This window comes from Abrus precatorius, unplaced genomic scaffold (assembly GCF_003935025.1).
Source record: "Abrus precatorius isolate BTA unplaced genomic scaffold, Abrus_2018 Scaffold10, whole genome shotgun sequence".
Classification (NCBI taxonomy): Eukaryota; Viridiplantae; Streptophyta; class Magnoliopsida; order Fabales; family Fabaceae; genus Abrus; species Abrus precatorius.
In genome coordinates, this window is record NW_020874292.1 from 1,781,483 (window position 1) to 1,805,660 (window position 24,178).

The 24,178-nt window shown below is 26.3% G+C and overlaps 1 protein-coding gene across 1 annotated transcript; it reads left to right on the forward strand.

Moving 5' to 3' along the window:
- The first annotated feature begins 16,447 nt into the window (after positions 1-16,447).
- Positions 16,448-17,926, forward strand: LOC113853172 (nodulation-signaling pathway 2 protein). The gene has a single exon (XM_027483670.1). The coding sequence runs from the start codon at positions 16,448-16,450 to the stop codon at positions 17,924-17,926; it is 1,479 nt and encodes a 492-aa protein (XP_027339471.1).
- Positions 17,927-24,178: the final 6,252 nt, after the last annotated feature.

The window sequence follows — 24,178 nt, forward strand, 5'->3', positions numbered from 1 at the left end:
ATAATAATGACATAAATATATATAAGATCATTTTAATACAAAGGTGGGAAGAGTAAATCTGTACTATATAATAATATAGATATGACTAGGATTAAAAGACTTGAACAGATATACAATTACTTAAAAAAATCATGTACGTTATTGAACGTATCATAAAACTTGTTTAAAGTATATAAAAAGTTATAATTAGCAACAACTTTAAAGTATCAACATTTAAATAGACTGTGTGCTCAATTCTTTGGAGAGAATATAGAAAATTAGCAACAGTTTTAAAGTAAAGTTGGTGGAGGTTTAATCTGGTGCCGCGCAAACCTCAACACCATGAAACAATTTTTGTGGGGTATAAAAGTTCACTCCATCCAACAAAAGGGGAATGGATTTGAAAAAAAAAATTATGACAAGACAAAACGATATTATGAAAGAAGACAGCGAGTGTGAACAAGCCTCCATTTGCTCTCCAAACTTTTAGATGTTGCCATTTACGTCATTTTCTTCAAATAGCTTTATTGCTCGATGGACAAAAAGAAACTGTAAATGATGCTTTCAAGTTCATAAGTGAGAGGGACAAAAAATACTTCAATTCTTTTCAAGTTCAAATAAAATATTTGTTGATTCTTTCCCGTTAAACAAGACAATTAAATAATTCTAACAGCCTCTTTCTTAGTTTTTCCAACCCTTTTAATAATTTAGGATGATGTATGCGAATCACAAACATCATTAGGCTTCAGTTTTAACTTTTTCTGCTTAAATTTTTAATTGACATCTAATTACGCTAATGAAGTTGAAACATCGGAAGATAGTACAATAGCCTTATATGTACTACACATTCTCCCTTCTGCAGAGAGAAGGAAAGCATAATAAAAATGAGAGGGGAAAAGTGAGATCGTTTGGTGGACAGGGAAATAAGCAGCGTTCAAAACATATTCAAGATTGATTCTCAAGGACAGAAGGAAGGTATAGTGTGATAAATATTTTTGCAGTTATTTAAATAATCTCTGTAATTTACACACAGTAAACTATTTGAAAAATAAAAAATTAGTGAAGATGTTTTCCTTCTTTCGTTGTCTATACATTTTAAAATTAAAAATTATACGAGAAATATTTTTTTCTTATTATAACGATTTCTTATTTTATCCATATTTTTGTTAATTTTATTTTAAATTTTAAAAATTAATGTTGTTAATTAATTTTTTATTATTTTATCTAAATTTTTTATTTTTATAAATACATATTTATATTTATAAAAATTATTCATTTTATAAATTTAAAGTTTACTCGTTGACATTTAATTTAAATATTTTTAATAACATACAATAAAAATATTATTTAATAAATTATATTTCAAAATTAATTAAATTTATTAAATTTTATCATTTTGTAATTTTTTTACACTAAATTTTATTAATTTTTTGACATTTACTTATTTTTTGAATGATTATATTGTAAGAAAGCTAATCTCATGTAAGATATGAAAAAAAAAAAGCATTGAATCATATGTTTTAGATTTGTAAGAACGATCAAATTTAAAATATTAAGTTATGATTTAAAAAGATTGTCAAGTAAAATGAAGGGTATAAAAAAATGAAAATAGGAATGTTGACAATTATATTTGCATTAAGAGTAAGAAAAGATTTGGAAATATGAAGTTTGTGATTTTAATACTTTTATAAATAAGTGTGTGACATTTTATCTATAAAATTATTTTAAAAAATACTAGTCTTGAAATATTTGCTATAAATAAATTGTTATATACTATCTGTTTGATGTTGAATTTATCGATGCTAGTGTAGCTTTTATTTAATAAAAATTAAATTATTAATATAAAAAAGATAGAAATAATTATTTTTTTCTAAACATAAACATCTTATTAAAATAAATTTAGAGTATAAGAGATACTCTAACCCGATATAACGCTAAAAAGAATTAATAAAATATATCAAAAAGATTATTAATCTAATTTACATATATAATTGATCTTTTCAAAAATTATGTTGTAAGACACTTCAAAAAATGATACTTAATAGATTAAACATTTCATTAGAATTTAACACACTGTCAATAAAAAAATATTATTTCATTGAAACTAAATTATTCATAATACTACATATCACATCATTATAACTCTCTTTATTTTATTTTTTTTACATTAAATTTCACACATATTCAATAACACTTTAGGTAAGTAAGCATAAATTTACACTAAACTATTAAAATATTATGTATTACCGTACACATATTTCATTATGTTAGACTTTATAAAGTCTTAATTTAACCTTCTCAGTCACATATTAATTCACCTATTTATTATGTGAAAACCAATTTTTGTGGATTGCCTCCAAATTTTAAAATATATATAATTAAAATAAAATTATTTCACAAAAAATAGAAAATTAAAGAGAGAGAGAGAGTAGTTTCTAGAAACAAAAATACTACACTATGCAAGCTTATACTCTAATTTTAAAATTAATTTTATACATGAAAAGAGAAAAAGTTCAGACATTTGGCATGAAATCCTAAAACGTGAGATTAAAGACCAATATAAAAACTTAAGTAAGAAATTTGGAAGAGGAGATTTTTTTTTTTCTGAGAAAGAAAGCAAAAAAAATATTTGAAAAGGAGAGAACAAGATTTTAGAGGGGGACGAAAAATTAAGATAACATTTTTTAAAAGAGATCTAAGAAAGAATGAGAGAATCGAATAAAGAAAGATAAAGAATTAGAATATTAAAAAAAATCAAGAAGAAAAAAAAAGTAAAGAAAGAAATTGAGGCAAAATAAAGAAAAGAAACTACATTATTCCATGTATCCATCATCCTCCATTATTGCTCAGATTTGAAACGTTTCTGGACTTTCTAATGTATAGATATTGCTCTTAAACCATGTTTTGAGTTCTTTTAAACAAGTAATGTAAAGCGGAGTATGAAAGACATGGAGAGAAGTCTACGAGTTAGTTAACTAAATTTTTTATTTTTTATCTATTATTTTATTGTTAAAATAAAAGAAAAAAAATGTTTTAATGATTTGATAAGAATGAAATGCCAAGATCTTAAATCAATGTTTCTAACTTTTTCATTTCACATGTATAATATATTAATATTTTTACTTTTGAAATGAAAACAATGCTATGTAATTGATAGAATATCAGCGTAGCTCCAATAGTATTTCGGAACACGCAAATTTCCATTTTTAATCATTATTATTTATTATTTTTATTTTTTTCTTTTTAAACCTTCGAGCTTAGGTAGCCCATTTGCAAATCAAGCAAAATATAGTAATTTTAAGGTTTGAAAAAGTTTTTTTTTAAAGTTAAACTTCCTTTTTATTATTTAATTTTTTATCTATTTATTTATCTATCCTTAACTTATATTTATTTTTATTATATCTGACTTTTATTTTCAGTTATAAAATTTATCTCTTTCTCACTAAAAATAATGAAAGATAAATAGAGTAATATAAATACAATATATATATAAACTTTCTACAATAATTCTTAGATTTTTTGCTTGTATCTATTTCATGTATTTATTTTTTGCTTTGTTTTTTAGCATTATTCTTTTTTACTATTTTGTGCAAATTTAGAATGTGATTTAATTTTATATTTTTATTTTTATTTCTATTGTTTTATGGATATAAATTACATTTTAAATTTATTTGATGATAAATGAATAAATAATACATGTTTGCATTGATTTATAACATTAGCATGTAGCTTTTTTACCATTATGTATTATAAATTGATGAAATCTATGTGTACTGACATTATCTAGACTTTATATAATTTTAATTTATTATGTTATCTTTAATTAATTAGATAATTATCTTATTAATCAATCAACATGTATTTTCCTATAATTACTATTTTATTAATCATTCAATTTACATTAAAATTATTTTTTGATGATTTATAATATAGTTATGTGATCTTCCTTCACTTTCTGTGTTGTTTCTCGTAAGATACATGCATAACCGCGTTATCTTGTATCCTAAACATTATAATCTTATGAAAATAATTTTAATCTCAAAATAAACTTTCTTTTACTAAATTTAATTCTAATCAACTAACTTCAATATTTTTAAGTTGAATTACATAACTTTGAGTTCCCATTGGACTAGAGAATACGTAAGAATAAGAACCGGACCTGTCGAGTCAAAACAATTTTCAAAATAGATTTTCTCTTTGCTAAGATACCAAACAATATTTCAATAAATAAATTTCTTTTTTTTTAAAATAAGATAGCAACATTTATTATTTTGGGATTAAATAAAATTTTTTAAAATTAAAATAAATTTACATAATTAATTAAAGATAAACGTTAATAAATGACTTCGAGCTCATTTTAGTTTCAAAAAGTATTTTTTTAAGTTTTTAAAAATATTTTTACTGTATCGTTGCGACCATCTCGTTGTGATATATTATATTATTTTTAATTTTTAATCTAATTACACTTATTAAAATTTATATTTAAAACTACAACTAAAATAATTATCTATCAATCAATCACGTGTTTGATAGTGACTCATTGACTTTTGTATTTTTTTTTTAATTTTCTTTTTCTGAATTTTTGTTAATTTTTTTAAAATTTAACTTAAAAGTTTATTTTTCAAGAAAATATATCAAACAAAATGACAAATATATCTCTAAATAGGTTGTGGACCTACGTTTAAATGTTGATTAGCAAAACTAAACCTTCAATTAGATTAATAAATATATAATAATATCAAAATTTTATAGTAATTTAATATAACAATATTAACAATAATATTATTACTACTATATTATTTGTATTTATTTAAATAAGTTAATCTATTAAATTTAAGAAAATTTTTAAATAATTTAAATTTTAAAATTTAAATTTTTAACTAAATGATCTTCAGAAAAAGACTTTGACTTATTTAACAAATAAATTTATTACATGAGCTTGATGTAAACTAGGCCGTAAAAATAACAGTAACAGATGACTAAACTTGTTTTTGCTTTTACTAATAGAGAGTTATGTAAGTAACGAAAAATGATATCTATGTGTTTATTTATAGAAAATGTATTATAATATATATAATTTAAATTAAATAAACATTATATATAATTTAAATACAATCTTAAGGCTTAACATTTTTTAATTTGTTAAAAAATATTATTGGTAGTATTTAACATCAACTGCTTTAATAAATTTATTGACAAGTTTTATTTATCCCATCTCAGTGATGATTTTAAAGAAAAAAAAGTACAAATCAATGTTATGAAAATTATATGCATAGGAACTAAATCGCATATAATTCAAAATTTATAAGTTAAATTATACATTACTCACATATATACTTTGGATGTATGGCTTATAAAAAAAAATTTTAATACAAGAATAGATCGATATCTTGACTTCACTCAGAGGGGAAAATACTTAATTATAAAGATTTAAAAATAAATTATTTTACACAATATTCTAACTTTCTAAAAAAAATTAAATAAATGACCCATAAGTCATTATGACTTTGATCATTGTAGATGCAATTGAGCGCATTGACTACGTTTCTTGATTCCTTATCAAATAATTTTAGTTTTTCAAATTTTGAATAGGTAAATAAAATATACAACGATTTCTGATCTCTTTTATTTTCTTCTGAGTTCTTTGGAGCCAAACTGCACGGCAGAGACACTGTTTAATAACAGTATACGCATGGACTAAGTTAGACAATTTGGAATATTAATTGTGGTTTAAATTAATATTCTTTAGCATATACATTCTTTATCGCTTAACGAATATCCACATTAATCATTAAACAAATTAAAGGCGATGAAATCAGGGTGATTATATGTATTTATCCAAGTAAAAAACATGCACAATGTACTTGGCACAGTTTAACAAAAAGATTTTTGTTAAAAAAACACGAGATCATCCAATGAGTTTATGAACAAAAGGTTTAGTCAACTCCTTTGCTATAAGATATTAGCCCTCGTATATACCTAGTAAGATATAGAGATTCGTTGTCTCCTGCAAAGAGCCAAGATTCCGTTATTATTTTAATGCAAACTATGATTTTATACTGCAAGTGAGACTACAATCAAATCACAAGGAGTTACAAGGAATATGTGTTCCACTGACCAGTTACTAGCTATGAGGAGGCAAAACTTGACCCACCCAACCTCATGTTCGATGTTTCTGTTGTCGATTTGTAAGGTAATTGTGAATTTTTAAATCATTTTAGGTACAATTTCATAATCATTCATTGGTTTATAAAGTAAACGTTGTTACCCACTAATGAATTCTTTAGGAGTATAATTTGAACCGATCATATACAATATGACACAACACATCAATTTGCATCAGAATCAAGATTAGTATTAGTTCACTATGAGACATTGTAAAGGATCATTATTCCAACGCAGAAAAGGGTAATGGAAACCTTTTAATTTTCCTTATAACCAGCTCCATGACCTTAGTTTTATCAGCTGCTAGTCTGCAACATATCTATACTTTCTGAAAATCGGATCTCTAAAAATGATTTAATTCTCAACCATTGATCATGTGACCACACACTATTATTTTCTCTTATTAAAAAATAAAACATCCAAATAAAAAGAATACACAAAATCTTTCCTCCCAATTTCTTTCCTCTCACTTTCATCTCATCCAACCCATCTGTAAATATATCCGTCTGCCTCACAGAAGCATTCTTTGTATCTGCCAAATTAAAAATAGTTATCTCCCCATGCTTAGAAACTAATATCTTATGCCATAACAATTATTCTCCATTAACATTCTCCACTTATACTTATCCCACTAAGTAAAATTAAATGCTTTTAATCTTTAAATCCCAAACTGTCTCCTCTTTTAACTTGAAAATATGATCCCATGTAACCTAACCTAATTTTATTTTTCTGTCTCCACATATCCACTAGATATATAAAAAACAATTGCACATTAAAATTATATAGAAAGTGCATGTGAGGATCTATTATGGATTTTAGCACGTTAGAAGAGTGAATATTTTAAATGTTAAACCAACTAGAGTACATCTAATATAAATTTGATCAAACGTTTAAGTATTCTAGATATAGTTGTGCAAATAAATATTTAGAATTAATGTTTTAAGCATTTAAAAGTAATACTTTTTTATTATAATTTGTTGTTACATTAAAATTTTTATAAGTATTTTTTAATGAAAAATTATCATTTTTAGATGTTTATAGTTAAATTCAAAGTTTACTGTTAACATTTTTCTAAGTTAATGTAAATCTAATCCATACTTTACTATTATTTTAATGATTTTATGAACATCGATTTAAGAATTTAAAATTAATAAATTTTTCTTAAAAAACATTTATTACTCAAAAAATATAAATTAATTATTTTCTTGTAAAATCTTACGACTTTTTATCTACATAAAATTAAATATAAAGTCGATGCTAACATTTTATTTAATTGATTATACTTATAAATTAATAGTGTGTTCACACAAGATCGTTCTATTAGAGAAATACATTAAACTTAATCGTTCTATCAATATACTATAAATTAATAATTTCTCAACAGTGTTCAAGCATCAACTGACAGAACAGGGCCACACCTGTGCTTGGAATTTTCGAAACATGACAGACATTTGAGTTTGCATTTTTATTTAGTTGTTTTCTTATTAATTCTTTGTTTGACATTCGCCTTTCAGATTGGGACTCAACTATGCAACTCGACTCTCTATCAATTAAAATAATTATAATTTGAGAAGCAAAGATTCTCTTGCCTGCTTCCTAAACATTATTTCCTTTGGAGAAGAGTGAGTATTTTTTATGGCACGTTTGTATTGTAAACACAACCCATCCTGTGTCTATGGTGCCCTAAGTTTGACAATTTAATAGCTCTATAGCCTGTTTGTTGAAAGAATAAATATAAACAACTACTAATTTTTTATGTATTTTATTTTATTTTATTTTTTAAGTTTCGAATACTTTTTTGCCATTACATTTTACGTAACTATTCACTGTTTGGTTTATTTGTTATACTTATTACATAATTTGCCATATATTTCTTGCATTGCATTAACATTATTTATTTTCACTTATATGTCTTCTATTTTATAAAATTTAATTAACTTTATTTATGTTTCTATTTTTTATTTAATAAGACAAGTCAAATTCTGTTTCACTGTTAAAGTGTGTCTTAGCATTATTCTCTTTTAAAGTGTGTCTTAGCATTATCAAATAAAATATAAAAAATTTTAAAATATTAATATTTACATGAAAATTGTATATTTACAATAACAAGTAAATTTGTCTTTATATTGTTTTCATTATGGTATAATGATAATACCGATAAAGAATTTAGAATTTAGAATTTAGAATTTACAATAATATCTAATGTTTATTAGAATTTAGAAGTGATTCTTTTTTTTTAATTTATTTTACACTCACTCTTTTTTTTTTCTATTAAATAAAGCATCTATAAGATTTATTATTTTCTCTACTTTTTCTTCTTGTCTTTCTTAATTTTTGCTTATATTACATACACTCCAAGAATGACAATAGGTAAATGTATAGGTAGGATACTATAATACTCATATCTGTATTTGCATTTTGAAAAAATACTCATATCTATGTAATTAATAACTTTAATCTCTATACCAGTACATTTTGCATACTTGCATACCTATACGCGCATCTATTATTTGTGTTTGTCTAATAAAAAATACTTATAAAAAAAGATATGTTTATATAACTTCACATAAGAAGTATAATAATACAAAAGTTTAACGTATAGTTGTCGAACAAAGTCTAAATATAAATAGAAAATAAATATTTAAATATCACTTTTACAAATGCTAAGTGTATTTTAATACAATATCTTTTTAAATTGAAAAACTTAAAAATCACAAGCAAATAGACACAAAATATTTTTTCTTTTAAATTTTTCAATATGAAATTGAAAGAAGAATAATAGATTTAATTGAAATAATATAATATAATTAATAATATATATATATATATATATATATATATATAGTATTTTTAACCTATGCATTACACATAAATATTTTTGTCAAAAATAAAAATTTATTTAAAAAATAATTTTAATAAATTAAATATTTATATTGTATATAAGTTTTAAAAGAATAAATTTGAATAAAAGATAAATAGTCACAGTAAAATCTTATAATGAAAAAAATATATTGTATATTGAAAAAATTATACTCTTCTACTTGAAGAAAAAATATTTATGTGATATAAATAATTTTTATGTTAATCTTATAAAATAAATATTTATATGTGATATAAATATTTATTTTCTATTAGATACATTTTTATATCTTTATATATATATATATATATATATATATATATTCTTTTCTTTTAGTAACATAAATATTTATATTAAATTTCTTAACTTCTTATTTTATATGAAAATAATTTAAAAATAAAAAATTATAAATTGGAAGATAATATTACTAAAAATAGAAAATTTTACATTTAAAAAATAAAATAATTATAACCTATATAAGAATTGAATTAAAAATATGAGACATAAAATTACATAAAATAAACAGTAAAATATTTATTTTGACTAAAATTTCACAAAAATATTCCAAAAACTTTTTAAAATTTTTAACATAGGTTAAGTTCTTTTTTTTTTTTTTTGAATTTTTAACTATTCTATTCCATGATTCTCTACTGTGTAAACTAGAAAAAGAATTAATTATTTGTTGTAAAATAACATGTATAAATTAAAATAAAAATTAATATTTAAAAAGATAAAGTAAAATAATATTTCTATTTATTATGGTGCACTTTGTAAGGAGATTCTCCTTTTTCATAATGTATATTAGTATTATATTTTAAAATCAAATACTGATATTCACTAATTTACTTTTTTTTATATTCACGTAAGGTATGTTATTAAAAAATTATACTAAACATATAAAAAAAATATGAGAGTCTACAATATTAATAAAGTATTTTACCAGTATTGTAGAAATAAGAAATTGTTCAAATTTTAAACACATATTTTGCAAAAAGAAATAAAAAAATACATGATAAAAGAAAAATAAAACATAATTTTATTGAAAATGACTTGATTGTTAACATTTTTTCTTGTTAAATAATTAAAAAAATATGCATAACAAAGGTGTGTAAGTAATAAAAAATCAACGAATCATGAATATTATATATTGTACAAAAAATAAATCAATATTATATACAATCACTTATAAAGAAAAAAATGTTTATATAACTTTATATAAATAACATAATACAAAAATTTAACACATAATTATAAAAAAAACTAAAGTATAAATAAAAATTCACATAAGTAGCATAATTAATAGTAGGTAAATACCTTATCTATTATAGATAAATTTTATGAGTATCAGACACTTTATCAATTGTTACTTTTATCCCAATTTGGCATTAACAGTTAACTACTTCACTTACTTTAACAGTTAGTTTAAGTTTATCATCAAATAAGTTAATTTTATAAAAAATAAAATTATCAAACACTTTGTAATATTACTTTATCTCAATAGTTAATATATTTTAAAAATTTAAGTAAACATTAAATTTTAAATAATATATTTATAAATGTTAAAATTATGTAAAATTTAAAATATGTGCTAAAAAATAATATAAATAAAATAATAATTGGATTAATGAATACTATATTTTATAGAAATTATTAAATAATGCAAGTATTTAAATTTAACAGACATATAAACGAATTTATAAATAACCGAAGAAATATTGAAAAACAATGGAAGTTGTGAACCTTCAAATTATTGTTGGAGTCAGCACTTGTTTAATAGTTTCATAGTTTGTAATTAGGTAGGAGCGTAGCCTTAGCAAAATAATATTGAAATGGAGGGTAGCTATTTCTTGCTCTGCACAATGCATGCGTTTGTCAACAATAATAAAATGACATGTTAGGAAGCATTATTAGTGACAAGAGATCTTGTTTGCCGCCCAAACGGGATTATGAGTCTTGAATGGGGAGTCTGCCTCACAAATATGGGACTGCCTCCTTGCCCTGTTTTGAGGAACATGCCGGCCACTCCACTGGGTAACTCTTTCAGTGCTTTTATGGCTAAGATAATCCCCCAACTCCTACACATCAAGTCAACCGTTTACTTTATTAGGATGCCATTGAACTATTGTACCACTCTTATGAGTTGTGCCCAATTCTTTATTGCTGTGCGCGTGCCCATGTATAATATAAATGCGTTATGAACTCTAGTTGTAAACCCGATGAATCACTGTCATTTTCAGATATGATTCTGTAGGGGTTTGCATAATTTATGGACTTTCTTTGGTTCCTCCTTGCACACCCGATAACTTGTATTTCAATTTATTCACAGGAATTCATTTTTTCAGATGATATATGAATATCTTCATTTATTTATTTATTTATTTTTACTTTCACAAACTTACTGTTTGATTGATGGAAAAGAAAAGGCTAACAAATGCAAAATATAATTTCAATAATTAGTTGAAATTACTTTTGATAAATATTATTTGTTTAATCTAACTATTAAATAATGTGATATATTTGCATTAATTATGTATATTAATTTTTAAATGAATCGAGATAATGGCGACATTAGAAGATGAAAACGATGGCTATATATGGTAGTAAATTTAAGTAGAGACGAATGAAATGGTTAATGATTCAATGGAGGGCAAGAAAGGAGAAAAATATTATCTTATCTGAAACATTTTAATCCCACTCTCCCATCAAGATAACGTTTATATTAGGTCAATATGATATGACAATCAAAGAGATAAATTTATATATATTATTGATTTAAAAATATTAAATTAAAATATATAAGACAAGTTTATTCTATTTTATTTCTCTTATTCTTACCATTAAATAAACTTTTAAAAAAAAATATTAACGTAAATTTATACATTTCTAAATACTATAATCATTTTTTACAGACCAACTTAACCAAAAAAAAAAAGTTTTTTAAAATTGATTTTGTTAGACAGAGATTAATGATGTCATCTTAGTTATTTAAGAAGTTACGTAAATAATTTTGTCAAGTTAAGAAAAAAGAAATTTGAGACTATCTTTTTAAAAATACTATTTTAAAAATGATTAAAAATGATGTTTATTAATAATAATTTTATTTTATTTATGTTTTAACTTCTGAGAATACTTGTATGTAATTAATTTATTAAAGATATCGTGTTGTCCGTCAAATCTGTGCTCGACTGTCATCGTTGAGCATGCGATCGACGTCTCTTGCTAATTGTTTTTGGCAGAAGTGTAAGGTGAGAACAATGTCAATGTCCTAATTAAAGAGAGTAGGGTATAGGGTACGTAGCAACTACTTGTAGGCTTAGATGTAGAGGTAAATAGAACCGGATGCTACATCTACATTGCTTTGAAGTAAAAAGGCCTGTTTGAGGTGAATCACTCTGCTTGAAAAAAAGTATAAAACATGGAAGGCTCTATTTGTGGCTAAAGGATATTATATAAAAGAAAAAAAAAAAATCCTAAAGACATTTTAATTAAATATATTTTTCTTTCTTTTGTTTTATAAAAATATTTTAGACAAATGTTTGGATTCCCTTTTTTTTTTTCCTTTAGTTTCAATATGTATAATTTTGGTTTTCAAGATTTTTTTAGTCAAGTAAGTTTTATTTATTTTATAATTAAGTATTTTTTTCCGATTAATTTTCTTTTGTCCAAATTCTTGATTTTCATATTTTTCTTTTAAATCTTTGTAAATTGAACCAATTAAAACCATAATCCAACAATATTAAACTTCTATTCAAAATAAAATTCACAAAATTTGTCCTATTTAAATTTTAATCTTATATCTTAATATATCTTTCAATTTTTTTAATTTTAAAAATTAATAATTATTTTAAATTTATAATAAACCATAAATATTTATACAAGATAAAAGTTCAAATTAAAAAAATAAAATCAAAATGAGAGACCAAATTAATGTAATTTTTTAAATAATTAAATAAAAATATAATCATATACAATCAAACTAAAGAGGCTAAAATTTTAATTTAATTTAGAATCTTAAAAATAAAAAATTATCTCAAGCAGGTCCTTTTTATTCTTAATTATTATTTTTATTTTTTATAATTTTTATTCACATATAGTCCATAATATTGACGTATTCATGTAGATTAATTAATATAAGTTATTTTAATTTAACCTATAATTCTGAATTCTACTTCTCAACTCTAATAAGATTACTTTTTATTGAGATGATAAATAATACTGGCATATGCTATAGTAATGGAACGAAATGACATTTTTTTTTTACTTATGTAACATTCAAACCAAAATTTCATATATTCTTCCATGTATAAAAGCAATGAATATTTTTCAATTTATAAAGTATTAAAATTTAAAAAATTATATAATATATCTGTAATGTTTTAAAAGTTATTTAAATTTAACAATACATGTATAATACTTTAAAAGAAAGTCACTAATTTACTGTAATTGATGCTTTCATGAAATAGTATGAACATGGCAAAATCGACCAGTGTAGCAAATCAAAGTCTTCTCCAATGGCATATTTACAAGTATATCTACGAAAGAGAATTAAAATGCTTTGGGCTATGACTTAATATTCATTGGCAGTATAGGAACTATATATATGTAGTAACTTTAGGTATGTAGAAAGGGATAATATGAGTATCATACACAACCACGTTATGGTGTTAATTGGCATGATTCGCGGGGCCTTCTAATAGAGCTATACATTTACGTCTATCTCGAGGTGCTTGGTTGTACCTCTTAACAAACACAGTTTCATAATTAAATGAAAGTAAAGTAATTTCCACATCTAATTAAGCCAACTTGACTCATTGCATCTATTCGCGGCATCAATTATTCTATACTGGGCGTCGACTGGTCATTTAAAAAACCCAAATTGAAGATTTATGTCATTGAATACGTTATCAAAAAATATGTGCCCTTAGAGTTAGACACTGAAATTAAACCTACGAGTTAGTAATGAAAATTCTCTACTGTATCAGCCACAATTAAGCAAAAGAATAAAGAGTTAATTTCATTCATTAACCAAGGAATAATAACCTTGAAGCCGCGAGTGTAATTTGGCTGGAAATCAGAATCAGAGAGTATTTTTATTTTATCTTCCAGGTTGTGTGGAGCCCCTGTCAACGTGGACCAATGGAACAGGAGCAGACATTCCCAACGTGATGACGTGGTATCAAGAGACTCTCAACCAATGAGAAGGTGCCGGGTACTATAGGGACGGACAAGATGACGTGTCACAATCAAATGGTAAGGCAGTGGGATAGGCTTGACAGGGTTTCATTAATTTTAATAACATTTCCCTTTTAGTTATGACTAAGGGATATTGAGGTTTATATATGTCTTTTTCGCGATGAATCGTATGAGGTTCAAATTAAACTTTTCAACAAAACTTAGCTTTCATTTTGATGATTTCTATAGGATGTTTCTGATGATATTGACTTATTTCATCAAAATTACTTCACCACTCCCCAACACCATTAGAACTGTGGTTTTAAATTTTGGTTCCACTTTTGCTCTTTTGCTCCTTGTTCTTCCACGTTTTGCTGGTTCTCACCCTATTCATAATATAGTTTATTATGCCCCCTATTCCCTGATTAACTTTACACTTCTAGCTGTTAATAAATCAGCACATGCAGATTTACTTTTTAAAAACAAATAAGCACATCATGCAAGAGCAACTGTGATTAAGTTTTGTCTACTCATTCTATTCCTAATTTTTGTTTCATCTAGTTAACTATTTATATACCCGGAACAGAAATTTTGAATGGCATTCCTCTCATGTTCAAATCTGCCGATTAATCAATTGTTGTCACCTGATGCTTGAGTTTTATGTAGGGATAGTTTATTCAAGAATAAACCAATAATGTCTATTTGTCGTTTGAGAAACGATCGAAACATTTGTATACGTAAATAATAATAAAAAATGATTATTTAAAAATATTTGGAGAAAATGTATGTTTGAGAAGCGAGGGATACCAAGTGGATGAAAATATAGAAGTATGATAGAAACAAAGTTGAATATATATCGAATTCTCATTTAACATTTTTTCTAACTGATTACAAACATCTCGCTTAATAACTTTATTTTAAATGCAAAATAAAACCAAGGAAATTAATTCATTTATTTAAAAAATAAAATAAAATGAACCAGGCATGAAAACTGCCTACTGCTCATACATAAAGTCAAATGAATCACCTTCAAATCAAATAAAGTGTCTACTTGGTTTACGACGTTATTCTGAACAAGTATTCGATTAAGAGAATTTTCATGAATATAACGCTCACTACAGTTGCCATGATATAATAATAAGATTTTTTGCAAGGAATTTTTATAGAAAACATAAAGGTTATGAATCTTATGAACTAAGTACATTAAAGATATCAGTCAAAGAATTAATAATAAGAAATTTCTATTAAATTATGATAAAGGTGTATTTAAAATTTTATGAAAATACATTAATAATATTTTTTATAATTTTTTTAACTTTTTATTTCATAAAGAATATTTTGAAGATATTAATTAATATTTATTGAATGCTTATTTTTAATTTAGAAACTTCTTGCAAAATAGATTTTACGTTTCGTATCATATTTTCATAGGCACAGAAATAAAAACGGAAATAGTTAGCCGATAAAAGAAAAGGCTCGCATAATAATAAGCAAAGGCAAAGGGGTGAGGTAAGTTTGAAAATGTGAGGCTTGAGGAGTGTTACATAGAAGTAGAAGGGGTTGTGAGTAATTTAAAAAAGTTGCATCGGCATAGTAATAAATAATAATGAATGAACATAGTTGAAGTCCGAGATCAATATCAGTGGGAGTATAAAATCGGCACTCGTAATTATTACGAATATTTAATAACATCGAGCTAACATCAGCTGGGCAGTCATGTTAGTCATAGCCTACATAACTCTTCAATCACCGATCAATTTTTGGACACCATTGTCCCATGCTCCAACCCTTCTTCAGTAAAACTAATCTTTTTTCTTCCTAATATTTTTTACATTCATTTTTTTATTTCTTTTATTTTCACTTATTTTACGACGACAAAAAATAATCTTTTGGTTATTATATTTTTATACTCAATAAATGTGTATTAAATGAAGAAAAAGAAAAAAATAATAATGAATAAAATAAAAAAAGTATAAAAATAATATAAAATTATTATATTTTTACACTCACTTTTTTTATATTTCTTTTTCTTTCTTCTTTTCTATCACATCATTAATTTTTTTAATTTTATTTTTTGATTTCCTCCATATCTCTTTTTGTGAAAATAAATTTGTTGACAATTTAATTATGATGATATTTGTGCTTCCCTCTCTCGACTATATAAATCTCTCACGCTGTCCCTCCCTACAACATATACAAAACATACCTACCGTTCTGCTCCGTCTTCTTGAGACGACGAGCTTAATTAGTCAACTCAGCTCAAGAACAAGCATGGACATGGACATGGATACCATCCACGACCTCGACTTCTCCGGATACAGCACCATCACCAACACCAACACCCCCACTTCCGACGACGACTACGCCTGTAACTGGAACCACTGGTCCCCCCTCGTCAACTGGGACACCTTTGCCGGTTCCCAAGACGACTTCCACCACCTCATCGACTCCATCGTCGACGACGCCCTTCACCTCAGCCCCGAGAACGCCCCCACTAACTCCGCCACCATCACGGAGGAAGACGACGTCGACGAAGAAACAGCACCGCCACCAGCACCAACAGGCGACGACTCCAAGGGCCTGAGGCTGGTGCATCTGTTGATGGCTGCGGCGGAGTCCCTCACCGGTGCCACCAAGAGCCGTGACCTGGCTCGAGTGATATTGGTTCGGCTCAAGGAGTTGGTGTCACACGCCCACGGCTCCAACATGGAGAGGCTCGCCGCGTACTTCACGGACGCGCTGCAGGGTCTACTAGAAGGCGCAGGGGGTGCGCACAATAACAACAAGAACTGTTGCATCACTGGCGGGCCCCACCATCGAGACGACCAATATCATCATCAAAACGACATGCTCGCAGCTTTCCAACTGCTCCAGGACATGTCTCCCTACGTCAAGTTCGGACACTTCACCGCCAACCAGGCCATCCTCGAAGCCGTGGCCCACGAACGCCGTGTCCACATCGTCGATTACGACATCATGGAAGGGGTCCAGTGGGCCTCCCTCATGCAGGCCCTAGCCTCCAACAACAACGGCCCACACCTCCGCATCACCGCATTGTCACGAACCGGCACCGGACGGAAATCCATCGCCACCGTGCAAGAGACGGGGCGAAGATTAACGGCGTTCGCCGCCTCTCTTGGACAACCGTTCTCGTTTCACCAGTGTAGATTGGATTCGGACGAAACGTTTCGGCCTTCGACGCTGAAGGTGGTTCGTGGAGAGGCTTTGGTGTTCAACTGCATGCTGAACCTGCCGCATCTGAGTTACCGCACGCCCGATTCAGTTGAATCGTTTTTTAGTGGAGCGAAGGCGTTGAGGCCGAGGCTGGTGACGCTGGTGGAGGAGGAGGTGGGATCCGTTGTGGGAGGGTTCGTGGGGCGCTTCATGGACTCGCTTCACCACTATTCGGCGGTGTTTGACTCGCTGGAGGCTGGGTTTCCGATGCAGAGGCGGGCCAGGGCCTTGGTGGAGCGGGTCTTCTTGGGGCCCCGGATATTGGGGTCTTTGGCCCGGATATACCGAACAGGGGAAGAGGAGGACAGGGGGTCGTGGGGGGAGTGGTTGGGTGCGGAGGGTTTCAGCGGAGTTCCGATAAGCTTCGCCAATCATTGCCAGGCGAAGCTGTTGTTGAGTCTTTTTAACGATGGATATAGGGTGGAGGAATTGGGTTGCAATAAGCTGGTGTTGGATTGGAAATCACGCCGTTTGCTTTCTGCCTCCCTTTGGACTTGTTCTTCTCACTCCGATTAATTTCTTACTGTACAGTTGTTGTAGGTAGCTAAATCATTCGCCACCATTCATTTCCCTTCTATTTTGTTTTCATTTCTTCGACCTCCATAAATGGAAACTAATTCCAATAAGTCAAAACACCACGTCGTAGTTATTTTCCATTTACGGTAGTTTCAGGATCTCTGCTAACCAGTCAGTCCACTCTGTGTGTAACTCTTAGCCATCTAAATCACAAGACCTCCCAATCATTTTCTCTCTCTCACACTCATTTCTTTCTGTCATCAAATTCTTGGTCCCTGAAAAGGTACACTTTTTGTCAGTGAATATCCAATGCCCACGTAAATACGCAAGAGTTACGATATTCTTGTAACAAAATTTGAACTTTTTTATAATATTACTTTTTAATTTTTTGTATCATGTTAATTATTTGATCTATACTTTTTTTTTTATCTTTTTATTTGTTGTATAATTTTTTATACAAAACCTCTATAAATACCAGTTTTTATTATGAAAAAACTATCATTAATCAGAAAAAAAATATAATGATAAAGTCTAATATATTGACAGAAATTTCACATTACCCGATTCTAATATGGTCAATTAACCAATAGGAGAAAATATAAAGGACCATAAAAAAAAAGACTGTTTCTAATACACTTGTTTAAAATTATATTTTATAAATACTTTAAATTATATAGAAAAAAATTGAAATCATGAATATAGTTTATTGAAGCTTAATTTGGATAATTTTTCAATGAAGACGTGTAGGAGTTAAAATTAAAGTAGTCAAATAAATTATTTTATTGGTTATAATGGAAATGCATTTTACTGTGTTTATTTTTTTTCGCTTTCTCAAGATTGGGTCTAGCAGCTGAGGATAGGACAATCATATCAATATAGTATTGTCAAGAACATTTTTAAATTTTCCATTGTAAAATACGATGTGGTTTATGTTTTTGTATTAGTGTCTTTTTTTTTAAAACCTCTCGGACATCCACAGCCATTGTAATTTGAATTATTCGTAGCTTGTCTCCATTTTCCTGAAAATATATATTATTTATTACCTGCAGGCTCCTTGTATTGTTGAAATATTATATTAATTTATTAGTTTTAATTTTTAATTTTGATCAAGATATTCTTCTAATGACAGGTTGCAAAAATATGTGAATTAAAATAATTTTAAAAAATAGGTAATATGATAACAAAAAGGGAAGGAATGGAATGAAAAAATAAAATAAAATCATTATGTAAGCATATGAATATCATTATTAAAAATCTGTGTGCATATATATATATAAGCGCGCGTGATAATAATAGAGAACCTAAGAAACCAGCTTTGCTTATGGAGATCGATTAAGATTGTTGAGAGGTGGCTGCATAGTGTTTCTCAACTCCTAAGACTAGTGAAAGTGATCATCGACTATCCATTGGAAACACAGATAGCGAAAACATTATATGTACAATAGAGTTTAACACATACAAACAAGCCCGTTAATTACATAACAAGATGTACTATATATGGAGTCAAGGATAATATTTGGTAGACACCCTTTGAGATGTTTATGCCTAATCAAATATAGAGCTATAAGAGATAAATAATAAATACAACAGATGAAAGAAAAAGACAAAGAGACATAAATTATATTAAAGAAGTGTTCTTACTGTTTGGGTGCTTATAAATTAGAGGTGTAGAATTAATTTTGATAAATTTTCTAACAAAAACATATAAAACAAGAAAAATAAAATGAATTAAACTTTGCACAAGTTAAAATGAATTGAATGTATACTTTAACATTTAAAAGAAAAACATGTAACTTCTTCATAAACAGATATAAACTTGGTAAAGATTAATATTTTTACATTGTAAATGTCTTAACTATAACTAAGAAGCTCTTATAAATTTGAGTATATTACTTTTACAGTGATAGCAGGGGTTCATTCACGGTTCATCCAAAGTGTGAAGCTTATTACGTCGTTTAATGTATGATAATCGCACAGCATAGGGAACGCTTACTTGGATGGAATTAAAAAGATTGAGGGAAACAACGAATTACTTTGAGTAAATCTCACTGACTATGAAATTTTACGTACAGAAATAAAGTCGAAAAGGAAACAAGAAACATCATATAATTATTTTAAATTCTCTAGTTCATTGTTCATTTTAATGAGCATTTTCAGATACAAATTTTTAAATATTTTTAAGAATATAAACATTCAAATAAGAAAGTTATTGTTTAAATTATAGCCCTTTGTTCCTTCCGTTTCAACATGCAAGTACACACCGATATCCATATAACAATTGCCTGAAAAACTGATAGTCTCTTTTCATTTGTTGGGATCTTCTTATCGATCTCAAATTTCAGTCCTCGACACTCCAAGTAAAAAAGAAAATTACAGTGCGGCAGTGATTTAGAGATTAATTAAACGTTTGTTATAACGTGTACCATAGGTTTTAATTGATAATCGAGTTTTAAACGGATTAATCAATACTCACATATATTCATACATATCCATGGATATTTATTAAAAAATTCATACAAATTTAAAAATAATAATATTTAAACTAATTAACTTATATAAATTATAATTATAAAATAATATAATCTTTGGTTATAATAATAAAAATATATTGTTAAATTAAACATATATTAAAAATATCATAAAATAATAATATTAGAAACATATTTTCTTAAATGTATATAATAATAATATAATAATTTTTTAAACACGAGTACTCACGAATTCAAGAGAAATAAGTCTTCTATAGTGACATATTTTTTATTTTATTAAATCTCATCAATTAAAATTATGTTAACGTAATATTAAATTTCATTGAATAATATATTTTAAAATATTCTAACGTTTAAATTTAAAATTGCATCCGAAAATTACACTTGAAATCGTAATACCTGTTACCCACTTCATTAATAGCAACCTGCCCTATTTCTTTCTTTTGTCACCGGGAGCAACATGGGTCAAAGTAACTTGATCAGTTTTTTTAACTTCAATTTTTAGCAACGAATGTAAGCCATTAAGTACAGTAATTTTTATTAAAATGTTTATTATATTTTATATTTTAATATAGTAAGTAAGTTTTTAATAAAAAAAAATCAATTTTAAGCATTTAAACTTAACTTTAGAAATTAAAGTTAATAAAATTATTTCCAAATTTGTGTACAAGGATGTATAATAAATTTTATAATATTATATTATTTTTAATAAAAAATATTTATATAAAATTTTATGTTATATCTTAAATGCACGTTAAAATAAATAAATAATCACATTTACCAGTAATAATAATAAAAATAAACAAATGGCTCATACCGTGACTGTACATTACTCAGGAATTTGCATTTAATACAATCACATAAGTATGGGTATGAACTACAAAATTATATATTTACGCAAATCAAGAAATCTCCTCAACGTATATAGTATTTAAAACGTTTGATCAATCTTAAGGAAACGTTTGTTTCTTACTGACAGGGTCATATGGAAAATTAAAAGTGACATGTGTATGCATGTAGCATTCGTAATTCATTAGTGACAAGAAATAAGGCTTTAATCTCTACTAATGTTGTTATTACTCTCTAGTATTAATTAGCTTCTGTGAATAACTAAATCTTAATTCTTAACAACATTTTAAAGCAATAAACATTCTTTTTAAATATTAACAAATTTTTTATAAAGATTAATTTCAAAGATAATAATAATATTTCTACAAATCAAAACTTATATAAATCTTTATCTGTTGATTAATAGATTGGTCAACAGCAAGAAGATAATCGACAAACTTTAATTAACGAAGCTGTGTTTTTTAGTAGAATGGCTTCGGGAAGAAATCATGGTGACAAGACTTTATATATATATATATATATATATATATATATATATATATATATATATATATATATAAAAATTGCTTAAATCTATTATTCAATCTTTCAAAGTATATTTTTTATTTTATAAAATGATATTTAATTATTTATAGAACCGACCAAATAAGTTATTTCGGTCGTTTGAGCTAGCTTGCTGCGGGCATCGAATTTTAACTAACAATAAAAATCCAGATTCATTTTAGACTTATAAAAGTAGTGTTTAAATTCAGTGTAGTATAGATTATTTTTAGGCTTTTTGAAAGCTTAATCTGTTTTAAATTTAAATTTTATTGGATTGGATGACAAGACTCAAATTTAATTTCATCTAAAAATTCAAGACTCAAATTTCATTTTATTGAAAACTCTTTTTAAAAGAGAAATCAAACATATCCTTAAGCATTCATCTTTCACCTTTTTATTATTGGTCATATTTTTTTGTCTACAATCTAATTCGGTTTGAATTAAGAGTAAGGAATGTCGATCTTTTTTGGATATTACTTAATGTATTTTTATTTTATTTTTACTTTTTATACCCGTATATTTTTGAAAAATTCCTAAAATATTATTTAACATTATTGAAAGAATGACATTATTTTTTATTGTCAATTTTATAGTTCTGAAATTTATATTTTTACATAGTTTCCGTAATTTAAATTTAAAAAAAATTGAAAAGGATGGTTTGAAGATAAAAAAGAAAGAAGAAAATACGCAGTTAGGAAAAAAAAAGTTTGCAATAAGTAATCCTTGTTTTTATTTTTTTGTCATTACATAAGAATATTAAATTGGGCCAAAGCCCATATCACAAAGGATGGCCATTAACATGCATGGGCTCCTTTGCAGTAATGGTTCTGTACAGCCCAAAGATTTCCTCCTACTCTATTTGGATGGACTCTGTTGCAAGAAAACCCATTTGCCCAAGCCGCTTGGAAGAATCAATGCGTTCGATTTTAAATTTTAGGAAGATTAATCAACAAGGTAATTAATGTGAATTTTGGTCGGATTTTAAATTGTGATGTCTTTAATTAAGTTTATTATTTTGAAGTTTTTTTAAGATATAAAAATGTTTATTAAATTACTATAACTAAATTTATTTAGTATTTTTAATTGATACTAAAGTTAATTTATTTAATTTTTATTGAAATATTATTAATCTTAAATAATTTTTATTGATTTTTGTTTTTTAAAATATTCATGCTTAAACGATATAAATTATCGTTACTAACAAAATTTGACACAATTAATAGATTATTGTGTCTCTCAGCATGCTGATAAGCGCTCAATTTTCTATGTATGAAAAAGACATTATTAAAAAAATAAAGATCTAATTTGAATAGTTTTCAACTGAAGTACTTGAGGAAAACAATATATAAAAAATAACTAAAATTATTTCCATCAATTTTAATTTATTTCCATCAATTTTGATTTCTTTACTTATTTATTTCAATGTTTTTACATTACAAATAGAATAATAAAAATTAACTAATAAAATATCTAAAGTAATTAGGAGATAGAGAGATACGTCATAATAAAATCATAAAGTTATATTTTTAAGTTAAAAATAATTACTCTTAACACTGCTAGTAATTAATATTATTTTCAGAAGTTTGTTATGTTCCTATTTTTTCGACAAATGTTTAATCTCCATATACTTGGCCTGTCCCTTCCCTCTCCCCTCAAGGTAATTTGGGATTGAGACAACTTGAATACCTATTCGGTGTGCATATTCAAAATTAATAACTTTTTTTAGAACATTAAATACTTTTAAGTAATTTTAAAACCAAATGTAATGTATATAATCTTTGTAATATGGAATCTTCAATTCAAATCTGGCATAATTTTATTTTAAGAAAAACTTTAGATAAAGTTCAATAATCTATTTAATGCTATCTGACAATACAACATTTCTCTGTCTTCTTTGAGCAGCCAAAAATATGGATAAATAATTTCACATTATGAATGTCAGAATTGATATAATTAGAAGAGCAAAATTTACATTATATAAGAGGAATTCATTTTAAGTAAATACTTCTCTAATTTAAAACCTTTTTACGATGAGAGGAAAAAATTTAAAAATATTATATCATTTTTATAAATATTTTTAAAAAATTCTTTAGCATATCCTTGGCATCTCTTTAATTCAACTTAAACTAACATAATAACAATTATTTTAAAAAAATTCTACAAAAATAAAAAATAAGGTAACGTAATGAAAAAAGTATTCACAAATTTTTAGGACTGCGGCGTGCGGAAATAGAGACCCCTACGTGGTTCTCGCCATCCTTAACCAAAGGAATCAACGGTGGAAGAGAGTTTGTATTGAATCCGAAGCTAGCATCACCGTCAGTTCCTACAAAAATAAAAGAATAAAAAAAGGAAATAAAAGGTATGTTGT